Source organism: Tachyglossus aculeatus, chromosome 16, assembly GCF_015852505.1.
Source record: "Tachyglossus aculeatus isolate mTacAcu1 chromosome 16, mTacAcu1.pri, whole genome shotgun sequence".
Classification (NCBI taxonomy): Eukaryota; Metazoa; Chordata; class Mammalia; order Monotremata; family Tachyglossidae; genus Tachyglossus; species Tachyglossus aculeatus.
Genome location: NC_052081.1, coordinates 38,955,965 through 38,981,335, shown reverse-complemented (window position 1 = coordinate 38,981,335; position 25,371 = coordinate 38,955,965). Strand labels below are relative to the sequence as shown.

At 55.5% G+C, this 25,371-nt stretch overlaps 1 protein-coding gene across 1 annotated transcript; it reads left to right on the top strand.

Annotated features, from left to right (window-relative positions):
* Nucleotides 1–473: 473 nt before the first annotated feature.
* SCD (stearoyl-CoA desaturase) lies at nucleotides 474–20,963 on the top strand. The gene is made up of 6 exons (XM_038757688.1): nucleotides 474–630; nucleotides 2,507–2,801; nucleotides 11,604–11,734; nucleotides 15,660–15,865; nucleotides 16,547–16,779; nucleotides 20,626–20,963. The coding sequence occupies exons 1-6, from the start codon at nucleotides 604–606 to the stop codon at nucleotides 20,823–20,825; spliced, it is 1,092 nt and encodes a 363-aa protein (XP_038613616.1). The 5' UTR covers nucleotides 474–603; the 3' UTR covers nucleotides 20,826–20,963.
* The last annotated feature ends 4,408 nt before the right edge of the window (nucleotides 20,964–25,371 follow it).

The following is a 25,371-nucleotide window of genomic DNA, read 5'->3' as shown; positions in this document are numbered from 1 at the left end:
GGGGGGAGGCGGGCGGCGGAGGGAACAGCAGATCGGTCGGAGCCAATGGGGAGGGCAGGCCCAGGTGGCACCAAATTCCGGGCAGCCAATGGGGCTGCGGCCGGCCCGGGCCCGGGCCCAGCATTACCATTTCTCCCGGCGCCAGCGCCAGCGGCGGCATCCCCCTCCTCCTCCTCCTCCTCCTCCTCCTCCTCCTCCTCCTCCTCCTCGGCCTCCTCCTCCTCCTCCTCCTCCCCATCCCCCGGCCTGCCGGCCCTTCCTCCCGCTCGCCAGCCCCCGGCCGGGGCTCCCCCGCGCCCTTTGCCCGGCCTTGGCCGCGGGAGGATCGTAAAATTGGAAGAAAAAAAACTAAAAGGAGGAGAGGGAGGGAGGGAGGGAGGGCCGTCCCCGCCAGCCGCGGCCTTTAAAGCCAAGCCCCCCCCCCCCCCGCCCCCCCGCCCCCGGCCCGGACGGGGAGGGACCGCCGCCGCCCTCGGGCCCGGGAACCCAGGAGCCCGGCCGTCCAGAGGGAGCCGGCATCGGGGCCAGCTGCTTCGCCCTCCTCCTTTCCCAGCTAAGGCTTCGCAGCTCCGACGCCTCCGAGTCACCGCTTCCCCAGCCCAGATGCCGGCCCACTTGCTGCAGGAGGAGGTCAGCCGTCCCCCCCATCCTCCCCATCCCCATCCCCCCATCCTCCCCATCCCGAACCGCTCCATCCTCCCCATCCCCCATCCTTCCCACCCCCATCCCCCCATCCTCCCCATCCCCCCGTCCCCCCATCCTCCCCATCCCCCCATCCCCATCCTCCCCATCCCCACCCCTCCATCCTCCCCATCCCCCCATCCTTCCCATCCCCATCCTCCCCATCCCCATCCTCCCCATCCCCACAACACCCCATCCTCCCCATCCCCATCCTCCCCATCCCCACCCCTCCATCCTCCCCATCCTCACCCCCATCCCCCCATCCTTCCCATCCCCATCCCCCCATCCTTCCCATCCCCATCCCCCCATCCTCCCCATCCCCACCCCCCCATCCCCACCCCCCCATCCTCCCCATCCCCATCCCCTCCATCCCCCCCCCCATCCCCCCCATATCCCCCCCAGCTCCCCTCCGGGCTAGGGAGCCGTTTGAGCGTTCCGAGGGGTGGCCCCGGCCGTTTCATCCCGGACATTTGGCATCCAAACATATCTGTTGCCGACTTGCCCTTCCCAAGCGCTTAGTCCACTGCCCTGCACGCAGTAAGCGCTCAATAAATACGACTGAATGAATGAATGAATCAGATGACCGTTTTGGGCTCTGGTGTGTGTGTGTGTGTGTGTGTGTGTGTGTCTGTGTTCATTCATTCATTCATTCATTCAATCGCATTTATTGGGGAAGCAGCGTGGCTCAGTGGAAAGAGCCCGGGCTTTGGAGTCAGGTCGTGGGTTCAAATCCCGGGCCCCGCCAATTGTCAGCTGTGGGACTTTGGGCAAGTCACTTCCCTTCTCTGGGCCTCAGTTCCCTCGTCTGGAAAATGGGGGTTAAGACTGTGAGCCCCCCCCCCCCCCCGTGGTTCAACCTGATCACCTTGTAACCTCCCCAGCGTTTAGACCAGTGCTTTGCACGTAGTAAGCGCTTAATAAATGCCATCATTATTATTTATTGAGTGCTGACTGTGTGCAGAGCGCTGGACTAAGCGCTTGGGAAGTCCCAGTTGGCAACATCTAGAGACGGTCATTCATTCATTCAATCGTATTTATTGAGCGCTGACTGTGCGCAGAGCGCTGGACTAAGCGCTTGGGAAGTCCAAATCGGCGACATCTAGAGACGGTCCCTACCCCACAGCGGGCTCACGGACTAAAAGGGGGGGAGACGGACGACAAAACAAAACATATTAACCAAATAACATATCTATTCTATTTATTTTCTTTTGTTAATATGTTTTGTTTGGTTCTGTGTCTCCCCCTTCTAGACTGTGAGCCCACTGTCGGGTAGGGACCGCCTCTGTGTGTTGCCAACTTGGACTTCCCAAGCGCTTAGTCCAGTGCTCTGCACCCAGCCAGCGCTCAATAAATACGATTAAAAAAATAAATGGAATAAATATGTCCAAATTAAATAGATAAATAGAGTAATAAATATGTACATACAGGTCGGGGGGGGTGGGTTGGGTGTTCCTCCCCCTCCCCTGCCGCCGCATTGGTGGAAAATGGGGGAAAGCCCCCCATCTTGGGAAGCGCTGCGGCTCAGGCCGAGCGGGAGACCAAAGGGGGAAGACGGGAGCCCTCCCTCCCTTCCTCCCTTCCTCCCTCCCTCCACCTCCCTCCTCCAGGATCACTCCATCCCTTTCTGGAAGGGCAGCCCTCCTCCCGTTAGCTCCCGGTCTCCCCCATCCCGTCTCCGGGGCCTTCAGGGTCCCAGTTCTCCAGCGCCGAGACCGTAGGGCCCAACTGCCCCATCCATCCATCCATCCATCCATCCACCTCCCCTCCCCAGGACTGGCCTCCACGTGGCCCAGCTTATTGTTCTTTCTCCCCCCACACCCCTCAGCTCTCCAAAGCCTACATAAGCACCACCACCACCATCGTGGCCCCCGCCCCCAGGGGGATGCAGAATGGAGGGGCCCGGGCGGAGAAGGCCTCCCCCCATCGCGAGGAAGAGACCTGCGCCGGCCGGGGGATGAAGGATGACGATGCGTTTGACGTGACCTACCGGGAGAAAGAAGGGCCCAAGCCCAAGGTGATCTACGTCTGGAGAAATATCATCCTGATGAGCCTGCTGCACCTGGGAGCCCTGTACGGGATCGCCCTGATCCCCTCCGCCCATCTGTACACCCTGCTCTGGGGTAAGCCAAGGGGCCCGCTCCCCCGGCCCCTCCCGCCGGAGGAGGCCCTCTGGCGAGCCGGCCACGCGGTCTCGGATTCTGGCATCCGAAATGGTCATTTAATAACCCTCCCTCCCCACCCCCACCCCCGTTTCCCCCGTGGCGCTGCCGACCGGTGGGTCGAGAGCCCGGTGACATCTAGGGGCGGCCCCCCCCGTTTCATCCCAGTGGGAGTTGCCGGCTTTCTCCCAGCCCACGCCGAAAGGCCGGTGGGACCTAGAGCGGGCCCGGATGAGCCCTGCGCCCTTGGGTGCGGAGGGGGAAGAGAGGGGGAGGCGAGAGGGAACGGTGCGGGAGCGGGGGACTTCCCAGATGGAGACGAAGACGACCCTCTGGGGAGGGGGGGCAGGCCTCCCCCAGGAGAGGCTACTGATTCACGTACTACAGCTTGGCCGTGAAATGAGTCCCCTCCTGGGGGAGGCCTTTGAATAGCCACCGCGTCAGCAGTGGATCTGCAGACCAGGCTAGCGGGGACTGGAGGCCCAGAATACATGCACCGGTTATGGTGGGGATGTATCGAAACCCCCAGTCAGCCCTTCCTTCCCTTCTTCTCAGTGCCCTGTCCTGTCTCCCCTCCTGTCCCCTTCCCCACCCCCTGAGCCGCACTGATTACCCCCCTCTTAGACTGTGAGCCCACTGTTGGGTAGGGACTGTCTCTCTATGTTGCCAATTTGTACTTCCCAAGCGCTTAGTACAGTGCTCTGCACATAGTAAGCGCTCAATAAATACGATTGATGATGATGATTACCCCCCCCGCCCCCCCAGCCAGGCAGGGGGGCACGCTGGCTCTTGGCTCTGGTTGCCCTCAGCCTCCCGAGCCCCCGTAGGGGTAGGGAAACCAGGCCGGACGGGCCCTCGATCGGTTTTCGAGATTGGGGAAGGGGAGGGGCGGCTTTTCCCCAGACCCTGTTCAGTGAAGTTTATGGACGCCTTCCTCTCTCCCGTCCCTCCTTAATAATAATGGTATTCGTTAAATGCTGACTCTCTGTAAGTACTAAACACTATACAAGGTAATAGAGAGGTAGCGTGGCCCAGTGGAAAGAGCCCGAGCCTGGGAGTGGGAGAACGCGGGTGCTGACTCCGGCCCCGCCGCTCGTCCGCTGCGGGACATTTGGCGAGTCGCTTGGCTTCTCTGTGCCTGTTACCACATTTTTAAAGTGGGGATTAAGACAGCGAGTCCATGCGGGACCTGGACTGTGTCCAACCTGATTAGCTTGTTTCTCCCCCAGCGCACAGTACAAAGCCTAGTGAGCACTTAACAAATTCCATTTAAAAAAAAAAAATGAGGTCGGACACAGTCCCCGTCTCACACCGGGCTCGCTAGGTCCAAGAGGGGAGGAGAAAAGGTATCGCTCCCCCATTTTACAGAGGAGGAAACTGAGGTACGGGGAAGGTAAATGACTCACTCCAGGTCACCCAGCAGGGAAGAGGCAGGGCTGGGATTAGGACCCAGGTTCTCTGATTCCCAGGCCCGTGTTCTTTGCACTAAGCCATGCTGCTTCTCTTCCTTTACTCCTTTCTCCTCTTTTCCCCAGCCCCCAGCCCCGTTCAGTAGGTGGGAAACTCTCCTCTCCACCGTTAACCAACCTCCCCGGGGCACCTCTCGGCCTGGGCTGGGTCGGTAGAGGAGGGAGGGATCAAGAAAGGTTTTTGAGGTTTTTTTCTGTTCAGTCCCTATTGCATGGGTACAGCAAAATTATGCCTTTCAGAAGCACCTCCCCACACGCCTCCTGACAGCCTAAAAATGAATAAATACGATTGAATGAATTGAATGAATGAACGCAACAAGTTTAGAGGAGGGGATTTTCACGGAGGATCCCGGATGTCGGCTTCTGTCCCCCCTTCCTCCCATGTTAGGTCCTCAGGAATTTTAATCGAGCCTTTTCTACCATCCGACCTACCCTCTCCCCAGGGTCTTGAGGCCTCGTCTGGGCCCCCTCGGGTCAGTGGTTCCCGGCGGCTGCCCCAGGATAGGGCCGGGACCCGGTGCAGGAGGGAGCGGCCACTCCCTGCCTGGCAACAGTGTTCCAGGCCCCGAGCCAGCCCAGCAACAAAGGGCTGCTGTCAGGGATGCACCCGGCCTCCCCCAGCACAGCCCTGCTGCTGGCCTGGACGCCTCCTGACAGCCCTACCTCGCCGGCCCCAGACCTCGGCCCGGGCCAGGCTGCGGAAAGGGGGTTGGCCCTGAGCCAAGCTTGGGTGGCCCGGACCCCCCAGTTTTGAGCCTCCTTAGGTCGAGAGGGGCTTTTAATAATAAATAATAATAATAATAATGGTATTTGTTAGGCGTTTGCTATGCTATTTCTCCCCCTTTTAGACTGTGAGCCCACTGTTGGGTAGGGACTGTCTCTCTATGTTGCCAATTTGTACTTCCCAAGCGCTTAGTACAGTGCTCTGCACATAGTAAGAGCTCAATAAATACGATTGATGATGATGATGACGATGTGCAAAGCACTGTTCGAAGCGCTTGGAGGATTCAAGGTGATCAGGTTGTCCCATGTCACAGTCAATCCCCATTTTACAGATAACTGAGGCCCAGAGAAGTTAAGTGGCTTGCCCAAGGTCACACAGCTGACAAGTGGCGGGGGCAGGATTCGAACCCATGACCTCTGATTAATAATAATAATAATAATAATGTTGGGATTTGTTAAGCGCTTACTATGTGCAAAGCACTGTTCTAAGCGCTGGGGGGATACAAAGTGATCAGGTTGTCCCACGTGGGGCTCACAGTCTTAATCCCCATTTTCCAGATGAGATAACTGAGGCCCAGAGAAGTTAAATGGCTTGCCCAAGGTCACACAGCTGACAAGTGGCGGAGGCAGGATTCGAACCCATGACCTCTGATTAATAATAATAATAATAATAATAATAATGTTGGCATTTGTTAAGCGCTTACTATGTGCAAAGCACTGTTCTAAGCGCTGGGGGGATACAAAGTGATCAGGTTGTCCCCCGTGGGACTCACAGTCTTAATCCCCATTTTCCAGATGAGGTAACTGAGGCTCAGAGAAGTTAAGTGACTTGCCCAAGGTCACACAGCAGACATGTGGCGGAGCCGGGATTCGAACCCATGACCTCTGACTCCAAAGCCCAGGCTCTTTCCACTGAGCCACGCTGCAAGCCCATGCTCTTTCCACCGAGCCACTCTGCTTCGCGACTGGTCACATTCAAGGGACAGCAAACGCGTCAGGAGTCTCTGGAGGTGTGGGGCCTGGGCGCCCGGGGGGACAACCAGGTCTGCGCGCCACCTGAGCCCTGCCCGCTCCACCTTCACCGGGAATGGGGTCAAGACCGGCTGGGCCTTGGTCCAATCAATCAATCAATCAATCAATCGTATTTATTGAGCACTTACTGTGTGCAGAGCACTGTACTAAGCGCTTGGGAAGTCCAAGTTGGCAACAGCTGGGTACAAGTTGGGTCCACTTCTAGCCCCCACTCCTGAGGTTCGGTTCAGGCTTGGAATCCTGTTTTTTGGGCCCAGCCAGGGTCCTTGCTGCCTTCCTGGGCACTGGGGAAAGAGGGAATGACCGCTAAAGCCTGGGCTCGTGTCTGGTCAATAAATACGATTGATGATGGTCGCTAGGTCAGTCTGATTGGGGATGCACGTGTGTGTGTGTGAGAGAGAGAGAATGTGGCTCAGGGGAGAGTAGGGAAACAACAACCTGCTGCAGACAACTCCCAAGGCCAGACCGAGTCGGGCAGTGGGTCCGGCCGTGCCTCTCTGTGCAGATGAAGGGGAAGAACGAGGCTACCGAGGTCGGGGTTACTTCATCATCATCTCCCCTGGTAACCCAGAGCCAGCGGGGACAGTTGGAGAACGGCCTATCTGTGAGGGCCCCCGGGTTGGCTTGGAGCTCCGGCGCAAACCCAGAAGCGGGGTCTGTCTGCGGGCCGGGCCTCCGTCCGGAGGGGACGGTTGCTCAACTAAAGCAACTCCTCGGGCCTTCTGAAGGCCGTTTGAGCCACTGCCATCCCGCACTAGAGGGATGCTCCGCTCTGCCTCTGACGGAGGTGCTGGGAGGGTCTCCCGCCGCCTCGGGGCCTCAGTTTTTCCAGCCGTGAAATGGGGAGAAGGGAAAACTCAGCACGCAGGAAATGGTGGTTAGAACAAGAGGCAGAGCTGACTGCAGGGCAAGCTTAGGAAATGCTGAGGGCTCTTCGGCGGGAAGGACGAGTTCCCGGCCGTCTCCATGTCCGGTAAGGACAAAACTGGAGGAAAAAGGCTGAAACTACGGGGAGGATTGGGTGTGACCCAAGTAAGAACTTCTAGACTGTTAAGGGTGTTCTAGCTGGAATGGATTCCTAGGGAGGAATCGTCCTGCCCAGAGATCTTTAAAAAAACAGGACACGTTCCCCACAGGACGGGTTTCTGCCGAAAGGCAGAGGGGTGGGCGACGTGCTCTCTCGAGACCCCCTTCAGGCTGAGGCTTCCAGTCTGGTCTCGGTGGGCAGGGCTGGCTGGGTGGGCGGGATCTTGCCCCCGCTAGGCACCCGCTAGGCTTCGCCCGGGGCCGCCCTGGGCCCGAACAAAGCTGCTCCAAGCGGCACTCCTCTCCACCCCATCCTCCCCCACCCCCGGCCGGCCGGAGCCGACGGAGCGGCCCGTGTGTGGCTATTGTGTCCTTTTGGCTGCGCCTCCGAGCTCCCGGGGCCAGCGGCCAGCACGCCGTGCCTCCCTCCTTTAAGCTTAGGGGCCTGAGAACGGCACAGAGAGTTCTGAAGATGGGAACAGGCCGCGGCAGCCTGTCCTCGTACTCAAGGCCCCGGGGGACGCTGACAAAGGTTTTCTCTTGCAGCCAACGTCCCCGGTGTAACGCGGGTACCTCGCGGTGGCCCCGGTGTGGTTAGGGCATTGAACCGTAGCGGATAGTTTGATGCCCGGGAGAGAGGCTTAGTGCAAGGGAAGGTAGCCGGCTGGCCGGAGAGCTCAGGTTTCCCGCCTTCCACCTGCGCAGACCCCCTGCGACCTCGTCCTCTCCCCGTCCCCTCCTTTAGAGCTCCCCTAATCAGCAGCCTTGGGCTTGCCCCGGGGCCTCTCAGTCACGGCCTTGTTTTGGTGACTGGTGTCTAAGCTTCCCGGGCTGCCTCTGCTGATGCCTTTAGCGGGGCCCTGAAACCGTAGCTCTCCAGGGCACAGCTGGGCTCTGATGTCGGACTAGAAGGATGGGTGATATTTAATGCCTCCGCTAACCGCGCGCGTCATCACTTTCCCATTTTCGGCCTACGGTCTGAGAGCTGAGTTCCCCGGGTCCGTGTCTCCCGATCCATCCCCTCCGGGATCGTCTTATGGGTCACCTAATCTGCCGAGGCCTCCTTTCGGGGCCGTTAGCCATCTCCGTCCGTCCCCGCCACCTCCGAAATGATTCTCGACTTGATAGCCAGTCGGGAGATCGTTAAAAGAGAGCCCCTGGTCTGGGAGACGGGGATCCCTGCTCACCCCCTGACTCACGGTAAGAACGTGAGCAAGCGACTGACTCGTTCTGTGACTCAGTTGCCTTGGCCGTTCAATTGCGGGGACGGGAAGGGGTAGCGGGAGGAGGCCTGCGGTGCGGCGTCCGGCTTCTTTAGGTGTTTAGTTTGCTGGAAACTCTGTCGGGCGAGGCTCTCCGGCCAAGCCTTGGAGACCTCAGCTGGGGAGCTCTGCCCTGTTGGCTAATCAATCAATCAATCAATCGTATTTATTGAGCGCTTACTATGTGCAGAGCACTGTAATAAGCGCTTGGGAATTACAAATTGGCAACACATAGAGACAGTCCCTACCCAACAGTGGGCTCACAGTCTAAAAGGCTAATCTTTCCGAGTGTCGGTGGCAATTCCTAGGAACCTGCTGAAATCTAGTCTATTCCCTGGTCCTTTTGGAATTCTCCGGCAGGGTGCCCCTGGGATTGAGTGGGGCTGGAATTCCTTTCTAGGGCTACCTCGAGCCGAACGTGGCTTCTTTCAGGACGAGCCAAGAGTCCTGAAAGGGGATTGGAGAGCTCGGACTTGAGGGTGGAATTGTTCCCAGTGAAGGGCTAGGCCAGAGCAAGCACGTAGCAGTTGGGTAGAGTGGTGGGGTCTCTGTAGGAGACGGAGTAACTCAGCCAGACCTTGGCTACTGGGAGCCCACTGGCTCTGACGGTCTCTCCCGGCATTCCGGAACGAAACCCCAGATAGCAACCGATGGAGACGGAGGTGCCCGCCCCTTCCCCGGCCAAGGTCTCCGCCAAGGGCTGCGCGGCGGGTCACCGGAGAGCCCAGTGTCACTTTCCCACTGATGCCTTGCCTCGCCAGGCAGACGATTTGTGCTTGGCATCTGCCGTACCCCGAGGTGTCCAGCTCCCATCTGCGGGCCAACGGCGGGGTGGGAGCAGCGGGAAGGCTGGGTGACACGCCGAGAGCGCCGAACCACTCCCACCACTGCCTGGATCTGCTCTTGGCTTCGGGGAGGGTGGGCTGAGGACAGACGTGGGTAATAATCAATCAATCAATCGTATTTATTGAGCTGTATATATGTATATATGTCCTGTATATATGTATGTATGCTTGTACATATTTATTACTCTATTTATTTATTTATTTAACTTGTACATATCTATCCTATTTATTTTATTTTGTTAGTATGTTTGGTTTTGTTCTCTGTCTCCCCCTTTTAGACTGGGAGCCCAATGTTGGGTAGGGACTGTCTCTATATGTTGCCAATTTGTACTTCCCAAGCGCTTAGTACAGTGCTCTGCACCTAGTAAGCGCTCAATAAATATGATTGATTGATTGATTGATTGAGCGCTTACTGTGTGCAGAGCACTGTACTAAGCGCTTGGGAAGTCCAAGTTGGCAACATATAGAGACGGTCGCTACCTGACAGTGGGCTCACGGTCTAGAAGAGTGAGATGTTATGAGATGAACAGGATGGAATAATCATCATTTTCCCCAGACGAGGGGAGCGAGGCCTATCTTAGAGCGGTGCCTTGCACATAGTAAGCGCCCAACAACTGCCATAGAGAAGCAGCGTGGCTCAGTGGAAAGAGCCCGGGCCTTGGCGTCAGGGGTCATGGGCTCGAATCCCGGCTCCGCCAATTATCAGCCGGGCGACCCTGGGCAAGTCACCTCACCTCTCCGGGCCCCAGTTCCCCCATCTGCCAAATGGGGATGAAGACTGGGAGCCCCACGGGGGACAACCCGATCACCCTGCAACCTCCCCAGCGCTCAGAAACAGTGCCGTGGACTGCTCTGCGTGTGAATATGCGAGTGAGTGAGTGAGCGAGTGCGGCAGTCCTGTTTGCGGGAGGTTTGGAAAGATTTGGGAATGACTGGATCCACTCACCAACTGAGCAGGGGCTGTGCGCTCCTTCTTGCTACCCTTCAGAGCTTCCGGGACCGTCAGCCTCCAGTGTCAGGAGTAAGACTGCGTGTTCCCGGACCGTGCCCTTTCCCACAGCTCCCTGTTCTTTAGGAGCCCCATTTCCTTATCCCTCTCAAAGCGCCTGACAGCAGGGAGGCAGGTGGGGAACTGCTGCGTGCTCACGGGTCAGCTGAGACCCAACAAGGCTAAAGGGACCCCCTCAAGGTAAGACGGAGGCAGAATAATAATAATGATATTTGTTAAGCGCTTACTATGTGCAAAGCACTGTTCTAAGCTCTGGGGGGATACAAGGTGATCAGGTTGTCCCACTTGGGGCTCACAGTCTTCATCCCCATTTTCCAGATGAGGGAACTGAGGCCCAGAGAAGTGAAGTGACTTGCCCAAAGTCACGCAGCTGACAATTGGCAGAGTCAGGATTTGAACCCATGACCTCTGACTCCAAAGCCCGGGCTCTTTCCACTGAGCCACGCTGCTTCTCTAGAACCGAGACCTCGAAGTCCTCTCTCTCTGACCTGTGGTTTGCACACCTGAACACACAGCCTCTAAGCCCCAGAGGGTGTGCCTGCCACCGGTTCTGATCTCCATGGGCCGAATAATCGTCTTTATGGCATCAGTTAAGCGCTTACTCCGTGCCAAACCCTGTACTAGGCACCGGGGCGCGGACAAGATAATCAGGCCGGACACGGCCCCCGATCCGCACAAGGCTCACAGTTTAAGCAGCGTGGCTCAGTGGAATGAGCCCGGGCTTTGGAGTCAGAGGTCATGGGTTCAAATCCCGGCTCCGCCAACTGTCAGCTGGGTGACTTCTAGACTGTGAGCCCGCTGTTGGGTAGGGACCGTCTCTATATGTTGCCGACTTGGACTTCCCAAGCGCTTAGTACAGTGCTCTGCACACGGTAAGCGCTCAATAAATACGATTGATGATGATGACCATCTCGATATGTTGCCGACTTGTACTTCCCAAGTGCTTAGTACAGTGCTCTGCACACAGTAAGCGCTCAATAAATACGATTGAATGAATGAATGACTTTGGGCAAGTCGCTTCACTTCTCTGGGCCTCAGTGACCTCATCTGGAAAATGGGGATTAAGACCGTGAGCCCCCGTGGGACGACCCGATCGCCTCGTAACTTCCCCAGCGCTTAGAACAGTGCTTTGCACACTGTAAGCGCTTAACAAACACCATCACTATTATTATTATTAAGTAGGAGGGGGAGCAGGTCTTGAGCTGCCATTTCACAGACAAAGAAAGCGAGGCCCCCAAAAGTGAAACGACTTGGCCGAGATCACAGCGCAGAGCCGGGATTAGAACCCAGGGCGTCCACCGCAGAGGCAGGATTAGAACCCAGGGCGTCTGGCTCCCAGGCGTACGGCCTTTCACGTTGCGGGGGTCTGACCGTCCCCCACTGTCGTCCTTCCGCAGTGATCGGATTCTACAGCATCAGCGCCCTGGGGATCACGGCGGGAGCGCATCGGCTCTGGAGCCACAGGACCTACAAAGCCAGGCTGCCTCTGAGGATCTTCCTGACCTTTGCCAACACTATGGCATTCCAGGTGAGCCGGCGCAAATTCTCATTTTTCCGCCCCATCAACCCGACAGCCACCCCGAGAGCACCCAAGTATTTTTCCCCCACCTTTATCACGTGTGTACGTATGTGTACGTGGCTGTACACTCATTGATTGTATTTCACCCTAGCGTATTTGTTGTTTTTAGACTGTGAGCCCACTGTTGGGTAGGGACCGTCTCTATATGTTGCCAATTTGTACTTCCCAAGCGCTTAGTACAGTGCTCTGCACATAGTAAGCGCTCAATAAATACGATTGATGATGATGATGATAATAACGATGGCATTTATTAAGCGCTTACTATGTGCCAAGCACTGTTCTAAGAGCTGGGGAGGTTACATGGTGATCGGGTTGTCCCACGTGGGGCTCGTAGTCATTCATTCATTCATTCAATCGTATTTATTGAGCACTTACTGTGTGCAGAGCACTGCACTAAGCGCTTGGGAAGCCCAAGTTGGCAGCATATAGAGCCGGTCCCTCCCCAACAGCGGGCTCACAGTCTAGAAGGGGGAGACAGACAACAAAACATTTTAACAAAATAAAATAAATAAAATAAATATGTACAAATAAAATAAATAGAGGGATCGTGGCGTGCTGCCAGGCCCCGTTTTGCTACATAGTAAGCACCTAAATACCATTATTATTATTATCAGGGAAGAGGGGAAATTGGTCAGGGACAGAGGTTCCCATGGGATAATGCACAGACAGTGCAAATTCCCTGTGTTCATTCTGAGTACAGATGCCATGTAGTAATAATAAGTACTGTGATAATTAAGCACGTATTATAATAATAATAATGATAGCATTTATTAAGCGCTTACTATGTGCCAAGCACTGTTCTAAGCACTGGGGAGGTTACAAGGTGATCAGGTTGGCCCACGGGGGGCTCACAGTCTCAATCCCCATTTGACAGATGAGGTCACTGAGGCCCAGAGAAGTGAAGTGACTCGCCCAAAGTCACACAGCCGACGATTGGCAGAGCTGGGATTTGAACCCGTGACCTCTGACTCCAAAGCCCGGGCTCTTTCCACTGAGTCTTCTAGACAGTCTTCTAGACTGTGAGCCCACTCTTCTAGACTGTGAGCCCACTGTTGGGTAGGGACCGTCTCTGTATGTTGCCAACTTGTACTTCCCAAGCGCTTAGTACAGTGCCCTGCACACAGTAAGCGCTCAATAAACACGATTGAATGAATTGAATGAATGAGCCACACTGCTTCCTAGCTGATCCTTGTTCTTCCCGCTGTTCCCCTTCTTTGTAATTATTTTGTCTGTCTCCCCCAGGAGTCTTGCAAAACCCAGGCGGGCAGGGCCCCCGTCTCTTGTTTCCGCGGTACTTTCTGAAGTGCGGATACCAGTCCACCCTCAGTGGTATTAGTCGTAGCATTTATCGAGCACCCACTGAGTGCAATGAACTGAACCGAGAGCCCAAGAAACGACACGTTCCCTACCCCCGGGGAGCGTACGTTCTAACGGCGGAGATAGACGTGAACGTATTTGCAGATAGAATAGTCGGAGTAAGGAACTGAATGCATGATGGAGTCAAAAGTGCCCAGGATGAGTATCAATAAGGAGATAGGAAACTGGATTTCTGCCCTCAGGGAACCAGTCTGAAGAGAAGAACAGCCCCCTTGGTCTCCTGGGTGGGTTTTGGATTTCCCCATTCCATCCGGAGGGGCTTGAATTAGGCAATCGGGCCCGGAGGGTTGGGAGGTCAGTGAGTGAGTGGGATGTCCTGGTGGGAGGCAGGAAACTGGACTAGGTGACAGTTGCAAAACCGTTGGGATTTGGGATTACCTGATCCCAGGAGCCTGGAGGGGCAGGGCCTGTCACTCCATGATACGGCCCCGGGGCCAAACCCGTGGGAATGAGTTCTCCTGGGGCCTGGGGCCAAGAGCCAGTCTGTTCCCCTGATCATCCCATGGCTGGCGGGACTCATCCCATTAATGTGTCTTTCCATCTCTTCCAGCGCATTGGGCAAAAGGGGCAGTAAGTTTGCTTAGTAAGGGAGAATGAGGAGAATATGTTTGCTTGCTTGTTTGCTTTAGATAGCCGTTGAGGCTCTTGGAAGTGAAGGCCTGAATTGTAGGTGCCTGTAAATGTTTGTTCTCTTTCTCAATTCTGGCGATTCAGCGATTGGCCCAGCTGGTAGAGGGCCTCCAGGAGACAGAACCCACCTGAGTCTGTCCGTTCGGCTCTGGGGAGGGAGTGTTTTTCCTACAGTAATGAGTTCTGGGAGTTTGGGGGGTGCAGGTGTCTTTCTCTGTAAGTGTGTGGGAGAGAGACTTCAATCAATCAGATTTATTGAGTACTTACTGTGTGCAGAGCACTGGACTGAGCACTTGGGAAGGGTACAGTCAAACAGACTTGGTAGACACCTTCACGCCTCACTGTCTGAGGGGTTGCCACTCTGTTGATTGACTGTATCACCCCTCTATAATAATAATAATAATGATGGCATTTATTAAGCGCTTACTACGTGCAAAGCACGGTTCTAAGTGCTGGGGAGGTTACAAGGTGATCAGGTTGTCCCGCTGGGGGCTCACAGTCTGAATCCCCATTTTCCAGATGAGGGAACTGAGGCACAGAGAACTTAAGTGACTTGCCCAAAGTCACACAGCTGACAGTTGGCGGAGCCGGGATTTGAACCCATGACCTCTGACTCCAAAGCCCTGGCTCTTTCCACTGAGCCACGCTGCTTCTCTAGACTGTAAGCTCGTTGTGGGCAGGGAAACTGTCTGTTTTTTGTTGCGTTGCTCTCTTCCAAGCGCTCTGCACACGGCAGGCGCTCAATAAATACAACTGCCCGACTGTATCGGAGCCACTGCCTCCTGCCTAGCTCCGACTGGGGTGAGCTGCAGCAAGAGACAGAGAGAACCCGGGGAGGAGCCCTCACAAACAGGCTGCTGAGCCCCAAGCCCTGGGCCGAGGACCGGCTTCTGACGGCTGATTTAATTTTCGGTCGGCAGGCGGGAAGTGTTCACCCGCTTTACTCCTGGTCATCATCATCATCAATCATATTTATTGGTGCCCGCGTGGCTCCCCTGGCTTCCGGGCATTTTCTCCGGGATGATTTCCGATGGCACATCGGGACACGGGGCAGCGTGGTCAGGGTGGGGTGGGGGGAGTCCACGAGGAAAGAGCGTTCTGCAGTGGTTGGAAGGGCTCGCGCCGATTTGGAAATGTCACCTTGGCTTGCTAGGCCTTCACATCAGATTGCACAAGCAGGCTCACACCAGCCGTCTCCTCCCCACCACTTTCTCAATAACCGGTCACCTGAGGGGGTCCGGATCGTATTCCAAGCAGCCTCGCCCACCGCCCGTTGCTGGGCTGGCTGACCGTGGAAATGGGGCTGGGAAATACGGGGCAACCGGTTTATCGGTCCTGGGTTCTCCCAGCCCCCCGGTGACTTACCCTTGGTTGGCAAAGGGCGGTTCGGCAGTGCTCTCTAATTTAATTTACTGGGGCAGCCTAGGTTACGCTGGGACTTGGAGGGCTGCTGGGTGATTTAGGCCCTCCGCGCTCTGCCTGGAGAAGACTCCACATCCGTCTCTGGGCTGCTAGTCGATCGGTGGTACTTATTGAATGCCGACTGTATGCGGAGTGCTGTACTAAGCATTTGGGAGAGCGCGGTACAACAGAGACGGTAGACATGTCCCCCGCCCTGCTGCTCCTCCAGTGTGGACTAAGTAGCTCCGTTGACCCGAGCTCTCTGGCTCAGGAGGGCCACTGGCTGGCCTCTCCCCTGGGGAACGTCGCTTTTCCTTGGATTCTGGAGGCGGGGCTTTGGAAGCCAATGATGACGGACTCTCGGGTCCCCGGGGACAAGGGGGACCCCCATGGTATCGCTTAGCGCGGTCGGGTCTGGACCTCGATCTTCTCTCATGCCCACCCCCTCCCTTCCCGCGTGTGCCAGAATGACATCTACGAGTGGGCACGGGATCACCGGGTCCACCACAAGTTTTCGGAGACGGACGCCGACCCCCACAATGCCCGGCGTGGCTTTTTCTTCTCCCACGTGGGCTGGCTGTTGGTACGCAAGCACCCTGACGTCATCGAGAAGGGCCGTCTCCTGGACTTGTCCGACTTGAAGGCCGACAAGCTGGTGATGTTCCAGAGGAGGTGAGAGAGGCCGTAGCCTCGGGATAAGGGTGGCAGTTGGGGAGGAGCTGCTAGAAGGGCCCAGTGGGCGTCGGGAGGGAGGGGTCCTTTCTCCCGGAGCTACTGGAGGATTCAACGGATTGACCTCTCTGGGCATACGCATTGCGGGTGGAGAGCTTTCGAGCTCAACCACCCCAATTCCTAGAACAAGGATGGGCCCCTCCCGGGGCCCAGAGCTGAGGAAGCCAAGGGTGAAGACAAGGGACTTAGGTTAAGAAAGGGGCAGCCCCCAGAAGGAGAAGAGCGGGTTAGGGCCTCTCGGTCCGAAAGAGGAGGAAAGAAGATCTGGGACTTTGCGAAAAGGCCGAAAGAGGAAATCAGACAGAGAGGGACACCCCTCCCCCCGCCACCCAGTGAAAGAGTCCTGCGTTTCTAGGGAGATAAAGAGATCCAAGAACAGAATGAAGGATAAAGCAATGCCACCGACACCGGGCGGCCCCGTTCCTGTTGAGGATCCCTTTCCGTGGGTCTTCCCTGCAGTACTGCCTAATTTCCCTATCCCTCCCCCTTGCCTGTGGTTGGAATTGCCCGTCCCACCCAACCCTCTTCAGAAAGCAAGAGCCACCCCCTGAAGCCCCATCCTTTCGATCGGTTCCCCCCGCGCCCCCAAATCACTCCTCTCCACGCTCTTCGTCTCTCCAGATACTACAAGCCCGCTGTGCTATTTATGTGCTTCATCATGCCCACTTTGGTACCCTGGTATTTCTGGGGCGAAAGTCTGAAACACAGCTTCTTCGTCGCTTCTCTCCTGCGCTACGCCTGTGTGCTCAATGCCACTTGGCTGGTCAACAGTGCCGCCCATCTCTACGGCAGCCGCCCTTACGATAAGAACATCAATCCCCGAGAGAACATCTTGGTCTCCCTGGGAGCCATAGGTAAGTCCCTGGGCCCCGAACGGAGGCAAAGCTGGGAGTCTAACGGTTTGAACGCTGGGCGGGGCGTCGGGCGCGCCTGGAAGTCAGGGAGGGCCCGTTCTTTACAGTCCATCGCTGTGTCTCAGTTTCCCCATCCGTGAGATGGGCCCTCCCTTACGTTCACAGGTTCTTTTGGGGATAGGGGATGGTGGGGGAGGTGGAGAGGGAGAGTTGACCATTTAGGAATGCTCAAGCATTAAACCCAACAAGAGGGAAGTTGAGGAGCCTCTCACCCCGAGTGCCTCGGGGTGGTTTAGTCACTCCCCTGCCTGAAGGCAGACGACCGGAACGGGTGACTTCTAAAGGTCCCTTTCTGCCCCGAAGTTCGCCGATCTACCCCCTATGTCAGCTCGGCGAACTCGACGCTAGCAGAATCCCAGCTGAAACACAGCATAGCCAAGCTGCAGAACAAGGACTCCTGTGTCTCGCTGGAACAATGTGGAGGGGGTGTGGGCTGCCAGAATGTGGTGACTGCTATTTACTATTTATTGAGCACCAACCACGTGTCAGGTGTTCCGTGGGACCCGGATTCGATCCCGGCTCCTTAAATTAAGAGTCATTTGCTCTCTTTCTCATTCCCCTCCGGTTCCCAGCCCTCCGCGTTTAGGCAGCTCTAGTGACCGCTGTTAAAAAACATTCTTCGCTCCAGTTTCCACCCCCAGCCACCTCCCCCTCCTGCTTCTCCTCCTTTTGACTTCTCCATGTGCGGTATCTACCCACTGCCTCCAACCCAATCTGATTCCCGTCCTCCTCAACGCTCCAACGTCACCCTCCCCAAGAGCTTTTCTTAGCCAAATCCAGTAATCTCTCCCTCATCTTTCTTTCACTTGGCATCATTCTGCCTCTTCGGCCTATGCCGGAGAAGCTCGTTTCTCTTCTCTCCTCATTTTTAAAAATCCGAACCACTGCTGGAGTCCTCCGACTTGTGCTTCCATAAGGCCTCTAAAAGCTAGCTCTCTCTCCTTGTTCACGCTTCATTCGCCTCAAGTCTTGGCTGTTGCCATCTCCTCCTTATTGGCCTTGCCATGCGTCTCCTCTCTCCTACTCAGGCCTCCCCAAATCCCCCACCTCTGTGGGTGCAGTGGCCACGTCTGCTTTTCTCCAGATCATCCTGCCCCTCGACTCCTTCCCATCTATCTGTCTTCCAGGTTCCCAGGTTCCTTTTGCTTTGCTTCTGCCATCTCGTCCTTCTTTCTGGCCTCTCCGATTTTGTCTTCCCCTTTTCAATCATTCATTCAGTCCTATTTATTGAGCGCCTACTGTACTGGCCCCTTCCCCCCCTCTCATTTGTATTCCACCCCATGCCTGAAGAGTAACTGCGTCCAACCCCCTTATTGCCCCCCAATGAAATGCCACCCTCCCCTCATCATCCTCTTCAGTTCCAGAGTGTCACAGATGCACCTGTCTAAATTAGGCTTTTAGCTGCCGGGGAGCTAGGAACAGAGAAGCAGCATGGGCTAGTGGAAAGATCATAGGCCTGGGAGCCAAAGGACCCAAATTCGAGTCCCGCCTCCTCCAAGCGCTTGCCGTGTGACCTTGGGCAAGTCATGTAACTTTTCTGTGCCTCGGCTTCCTCAACTGTTAATAATAATGATGGTACTTTTCTAGACTGTGAGCCCACTGTTGGGCAGGGACTGTCTCTATATGTTGCCAACTTGTACTTCCCAAGCGCTTAGTACAGTGCTCTGCACACAGTAAGCGCTCAATAAATATGATTGATTGATTGACTGTTAAGCGCTTACTATGTGCAAAGCACTGTTCTAAGCACTGGGGAGGTTACAAGGTGATCAGGTCGTCCCATGGGGGGCTCACAGTCTTAATCCCCATTTTACAGATGAGGGAACTGAGGCTCAGAGAAGTGACTTGCCCAAAGTCACACAGCTGACAAGTGGCGGAGCTGGGATGTGAACCCATGACCTCTGACTCCAAAGCCCAGGCTCTTCCCATTGAGCCAGCAGGGAAGCAGCGTAAATGGGGATTCGATACCTGTCCCCCCTCCTACTTAGACTGCAAGCCCAAAGTGGACAGGGACCGTATTCAATCTGATTAACTTGTATCTTCCCCAGCGCTTAGAACAGTGCTTGACACAGAGTAAGCGCTTAACAAATATAATAGTCATAAGGTGCTCGGAACAGTGCTAGCATTGGAGAAACTTTTGGTCAGATTAAGTCGGGCTGGGAGCTACCCCTTGTCAATCCCACGCAGTTCACACTGAAGATGAGCAAGTGTTAGGGAGGTGCCGTGAACCTTGTGATCTCCGAGGCAGAGAGTCATTTACTTGGTTGGACTTCCGTCCCTCACCTGTCATTAATGTTATTAGAACTGTTTCTCTAAGTGCTGCTATCGGCAAGGGACATTACAACCACTTTTACTGGTTATACTTAACTCCGGCCTGTGATGTAGGTCAGTATTGTTATCCCAACGAGCAGATGGAGAAACCGAGACCCAGAGCCAGAGGACGGCTTGGACTGGAGTCACCCGAGGAGTCACCGAAAGTGCCAGTCGGGACTCGCAGCCCTTTAGGGATTAGCCTGTTTTCTGAAAATGACCTCAGAGCCCCCAGGGATGAAACGCTGCTCCTTCCCGTGGAGACGGCTGTTCCGTTGGGGCTCGGGGAAGCGGAGGCTGAGGCGGCAGCGTGGGAGCTAGGGGACCCAGGCGCGCCTCCCATCTCTGCCCCTTGCCTGCCTTGTGACCTTGGGCAAGTCGCTTCACTTCTCTGGGCTTCAGTCTCCTCACTTGTAAAGCAGAGATTCAAGCCCTTTTCTCCCTCCCACTGCGAATCCCATTAAGGATGTGGCTACCCCAGCGCTCAGCCCATATCCTGCTTATGATTATTAGGCTGAAACTCACGGCCTGAACCCCGACCTCCCTCCTCATGGCCAAGTGCGGTGGTTTCTTCCATTAGAGCTCCACTGGGCCTCCTCCCGGCCCTTAGGCGGTGTGGTGAGGGGTGTTTCCTTTGGGTCTGGGAGAGGGAGAGTCCTGGCCTTGTTCGATGGGTTCGAGGCTAGTACCCCGACCTCTCGGGCCGTTTCGTCGCTGGACTGTTCCCCCGGGCACCTTCCACAGCTTCGAGGGCGATCTGAAAGACACCTGGCTCAGGCCCCGCAGAAGACCAGAAATCGCCTTAGTTGCGACAGGGAGATCCCCCCCGAGTCAGGTCTGCTGCCAGTCCAGGGGCTGGTTCGGGACCTCCCTTGGAGGTCCTGCGGCTCTGCCCCGACCTGTCGGAATCCCCAGGTGCCCTCTAGAAAGCCTGGGATTGCCCCATTCGCTCCTCCCAGGGCTTCTGTGGACAGGAAGGGAGTCTCTCAGCCCATGAAAGGACTGGGGGTCAGAGAAAAGCAGCCAGGGTCAGCCCAAAAATCCTCCCGGGGGGATCTGCCCTCAGGGCTAACCCGACGGGGCTCAGAGCCCGAATTCAAGTCACCTCCCTCTGCACACCCGCTAGCCGGGGTTGGGCTGCCAATGGCTCAACGAGTCCTCCGGGGAGTGGCGCCTTGGCGCGCTTTCCCGAGGAGCTGGGATAAGCCATTCCCAGAGCCCCAGAATTTCCCAACCCCCACTCCCTATCAAATGGCAGTCGCCCATCGCCACCGGGCTCTCCCCGCAGGACTCTGCCCCCTCCATCTCGCGTCCAGGGCCTCCGAGTGCCCGGCGGAAACCAACCTGCCCGCCCGCTCGCGGCCCTCCGAAGCCATTTCCCTCGAGATGGAGGGTGGGGTGGCGGGCGTTTCCCGGGAACGGCAGCGCCCTCGGAGCCGGGCCCCGCGTTCACCGCCCCCGCCCCGTGTCTCGTTTCAGGCGAGGGCTTCCACAACTACCACCACACGTTTCCGTACGACTACTCCACCAGTGAATACCGCTGGCACATCAACATCACCACCTTCTTCATTGACTTCATGTGCTTCCTCGGCTTGGCCTACGACCGCAAAAAGGTGTCCAAGGAGGTCATTCTGGCCAGGTGCTCGCGAACTGGTGACGGGAGCCACAAGAGTGGCTGAGCTCTCTGGCCGAAGCATCTCCTTTCCCCAGAGCCGGCTGGGCAAAGGTTTAACGTTCTGTTTTATTAACTACTGAATAATGCTACCAGGATGCTAAAGATGATGATTTTAACCCATTCCAGCAAAGTATTCTTTTTTAAAAAAAAAAACACACACAGAAAGCCCCCCAAATGTATTTAAAGCCGACAACTCTGCCTTTCCCGTGCTAAGCTCTGACCCCTTCGTTCCTTTCGGATGTTCTCGGTCTCCGTCCCGCGCGCTCTTTCCGCGTCCCTTTTTTCCTTCTCTCCTGCGTAGTCCTCTCTGCTTCTCTTCGCCCTCACCGCTCACAGGCAAGCAGCTGGTAGATCGTCACACGAGCCCGTGCCAGCTCTATGCAGGGTCGTGGCTGTGGCCTCTACCCCAGTGACTCTCTTCCCTTGGGCTCTCCCGAGCTCCCAAGGCTGGAGACTCAAGGCAGTAACAAGCCAAAGCCACTCTCACAGGTGCCTAGCCCGGAAGGGACAGCACCCCTGTCTCCCTGCCATCAACCCCGGCCTCCTATTGTCTGGAATGGGGGTGACATTTCCCGTCCCAGGTGCGGGGGCATGTAGGTTGGGGAGGGGAGATGGTATGCAGGCCATGGGGGAGGGTGGGAAGTGGGGTTGCGGGCGGAGGGGGCCGGAAGAGGGTAGGGGACCCCGAAAGGAAGACTGGTGGAGGCTCTGCTGACTCCCTTGCGAAGCGAGATGAGGCTGAGGTCTTGTTTTCCGGCCTCGACGCCCAGCCTCCACCGAGCATGGGCAATCCAGCGGCGCCCCTTACCACGGATCGCTCACTCTTTCCCCGTGACCCGGGGTGGGAGGTGGCTAGGGAGGTCGGGGCGGCCGGGACCCCCCAAGACCGAGCACGGGGGCTCCTGCGAGATTCGGTGTTGAGAAAGTTCAATCGGGAAGTCTCTGGGGAGAGAAAGGAGAAGACTTCAGGCTTCGGCAAAGTCGGACTGGCCTAGAGAAAGAGTTGAAAAGAGACGGAGGGTGGGCCTCCAAGACTGTAATGGAGAGTCCGATCCCTTGTAACTAGGGATTGGAGAATGTTCAAGGAGGAGGGATTAGAAAAGAAGCCCCCGTTGCACACACGGATGTGTGTGTGCATGCGCCTGTCCTCGACACTAATGACTGGTGATTTGGCCAAACAGAATGGCCGTGGCCGTGGCCAAGGTGGAGTGAATAAAGAAGTGGAAAGACAGCAGAATTAAAAGTTTGAGGCAGGGGGGTTCCAGGAGCAGAGGAAGGTGTCATGGGGGGCGGTGGGGGCGGAGAATGGGTCTCCCACAGATCTCCGGGTTTGAAAGTGTTCTGTTCACTAAGCGGGTTACTCTGGGTCCCATTTTGAATGTGGTTGATGGACGCAAGTCAAGTAGGCAACTAGGCCGGAGTCCAGATGGGCTTCCCTCCCCGTGCCGAGGTTTTGGATTCCCTTTACAGTAGGCTCCTCTAGGGAGTGTGAAATGGAAAGTTGAACATGGCTAGAACCCCAGGCCCCTTCCGCTCCCCCAACACCGGCCCAGTGTCGTCCCCCCCGCAGCCCCAACCCAGCCTGTAGGAGACTAGCTGCCAGAAGTCGCTACCGCTGGGTGGCCAGGAAGGATTTTCCAAGCTGCCTTCCTCCTCCGAACCTTCCCCGCCTGCAAAATTACGTTCATACAAAGCGTCGGCCTGTTGCATGTCACGACAGCTCTTCCTCCTTGCAGTTGGAAGTGCTTAGGGCTGCTGAAACAATACCCTTAATAAAGCAGCTGCCACTTGCATCTGACTTCGCAGAGTGTCTCCTTCCTGCTGTCCGGGTGACTCACGGTGCCAGCGCAGTGAAGCAGGTTGCCAGGACTAAAATCGCCAGGTCAGGTCGGACAGGTCACGGTCTTCGCTTGATCCGTGCGTCGACCGGCTCATCTAGCCCCGGGCGAATCCACACCTGGCCGACCCAAGGGTGGTCTCGGCTAGCCGGGCACATTGAAACAGGAGGGATTTTTTTTTTTTTAAGTTTCAGTTTTAAGTTTTTGCGTGCGCTTCGTTCATTCATTTCTGAGCATCCAGAGCTGGTGTGTTTCTCGCTCCTCCATTTTGTGAACCTTGGTGACAGTGCTTAAGTTCTTCAAGCTTGAAAGCACCCTTGACTTCAGCAGACAGTCAGAGGGACACCGGTTGCTGCTAGAATTAACCGAGCCTGGGATAGGAAAGACACGGGCCCCGGCCCCCGCTTCTGCAGCCTTTTAGACTGTGAGCCCACTGTTGGGTAGGGACTGTCTCTATATGTTGCCAACTTGTACTTCCCAAGCGCTTAGTACAGTGCTCTGCACACAGTAAGCGCTCAATAAATACGATTGATTGATTGATTGATTGCAGCCTCTCAGCTGGGATGGCCGCGGCTCTCCTAACGTGTCTGGCGGTGGAGCGATATGCCACGCTCTGCGCGATGTACGATGGCCTCCATTTGGCCAGTTCAGAGATCCTCTCCCCCAGCTCCCAAGACACAAACACACACACAATCACACAAGCACACGCTCCACCCTGCTGCCGGCAGAGAAAGTTGAAAACGGGGAGTGAGACGACAACAGCCAGGGCTTTCTGTCAAATGGAAAGCCCCCTTTCTCCTAGCTAGCCAGGAAGAAATCCTGGCTCTTACGAGTGTCCTTTTTGTGTGACTTTAGTTGTGTACAAGTTAAGGCACATCCTGGGAGACTTTGCTTTCTGCCTAGGTTAGTATCCTAAACAAATCTGGGGGGGCTTGGGGAGCTGTAGTTCGAACAGTTCTCATCACCCCACTCCTGACCATCCTCCTCTGCCTCTGAGCGCTTCACAAGAGGACCCGGAGGGAAATTCCCCACGGCTCAAAAAAGCTTGCCCGGTCGGTGCTTAAATATGGGGAAAAGTCCACTGGGTGACTTAATTGAGCTAGACAACAGATTCCTGCTTCATAAGAAGGAGAAGAAAAAGGCAACTTTGTCGTCTTTCTCTTCCCAGCCCGTTCCTTGGACCTTCACCCTATTTATTCCAACACAATCCAACGGGACTCAACAGCCCAGTGAGGGAAGGAACGTAATTTGGTATAAAGACGGAAGAGCTCATTAGAAGGAACCCATTTTGGATCCCCCAAATTCCAATTCGAAACCAATAAAGGTGTAAGAAATCCCAGCGGTCCTGAGGTTTGGACAGACTGGCAAATGTCTTTGGGTGCCTTACGTCATTTTTAATAAGTATTGAGTTAGATTCTGCCCTCTCCCCTCTTCCCATGTGCAGTTCTTGTGAAACCCCAAGGGAGACTTGTGTGAGTAGCTGGCTGTTCAATCGGGCTTCACCGGTAGAATTACTGACAGCTACTGCAAGGATTTCCTTCTTCATTTTGGAAACTTTTCAAGGGTTTTCTGAGTGTTCAAGGGCCCACATTCAGGGGAAGGTGAAAGCGATCTGAATGTATTTGATTTAGAATTTTTTTTAGGATTCCAAGATGGTTGCAGCATTTTAAATAGGTTTTTTTTTTTTTCGTTCTGGGGGTGGGGGGTTTGGTTTGCTTGTATCCTGTGTGTGTTCCCGTAAGTTTAGCTCAAATGAGTCAGGACAAGAGGTGTACGGTGTAAGGGAAATCAGTTGGCAGTTTTGCCCTAGAGGCCTGGGAAAAGGGGCTCTTGTCCGAATTCTGCCACTACTGACTTGCTGTGTGACCCTGGGCAAGTCACTTAACTCTTCTGTGCCTCAGTTTTCCCGGCTGTTAGAATGGGGATAATAATTCCGACCTACCTCACAGGGCCGTTGTGAGGCAAAATTAATGCTTGTCATGCACTTTGGAACCTTTGGAGAGAGGGGCTCTCCAAGCACCAAGTATTATTCCAGCGGAGGTGGCAGTGTATTCAAAGCCAAACGTCAACAATACCCCCCAAAATGGTATTATTAGCTTCGGGGTCTCAGAGAACAGATGTCAGAGAACGTTGGACCCCAGTGGCGAAAGACTACGAGAGTTGAATCTTGAGAATGCATGAGCTCGGTTGCCGTGAAAATTTGAGCAGAATACTTAATATCTCGATTGGGTGGGATTTAGTTCCTTTTTTGGTTTTGTTTTATTTTGGACGGTAGTATCTGTTTGCGACTGAAAAGTCTACTTTTGAAATAATTTCTATTAATATTGACTCTGAAGTCTAGTTGTACTGATCTGAGGTTTTATTTGTTCATAATAAAAGTTAAGTAAATTTGAACGTGCCGTGTGTGGGAGTTCTTCACCGGGATGGGAGGTGGAGCCTGCCCCTGGCTTCCCACCCCTGAGGCTAGAGCGGGTCCTTCCCCACTTGCCACTTAGAGAAGCCGCGTGGCCTAGTGGCTACAGCCTGGGAATCAGGAGGACCTGGGTTCTAATCCCGACTCCGCCATTCGTCTGCCGAGTGATCTTGGCCAAGTCGCTTGACGTACCTCATTTCATTCATTCGGTCGTAGTCACCGAGCGCTTACCGTGTGCAAAGCACTACACTGAGAGGTTGAAAGGGTGCATCTGTAGAGTCGGGATTCATTCATTCATT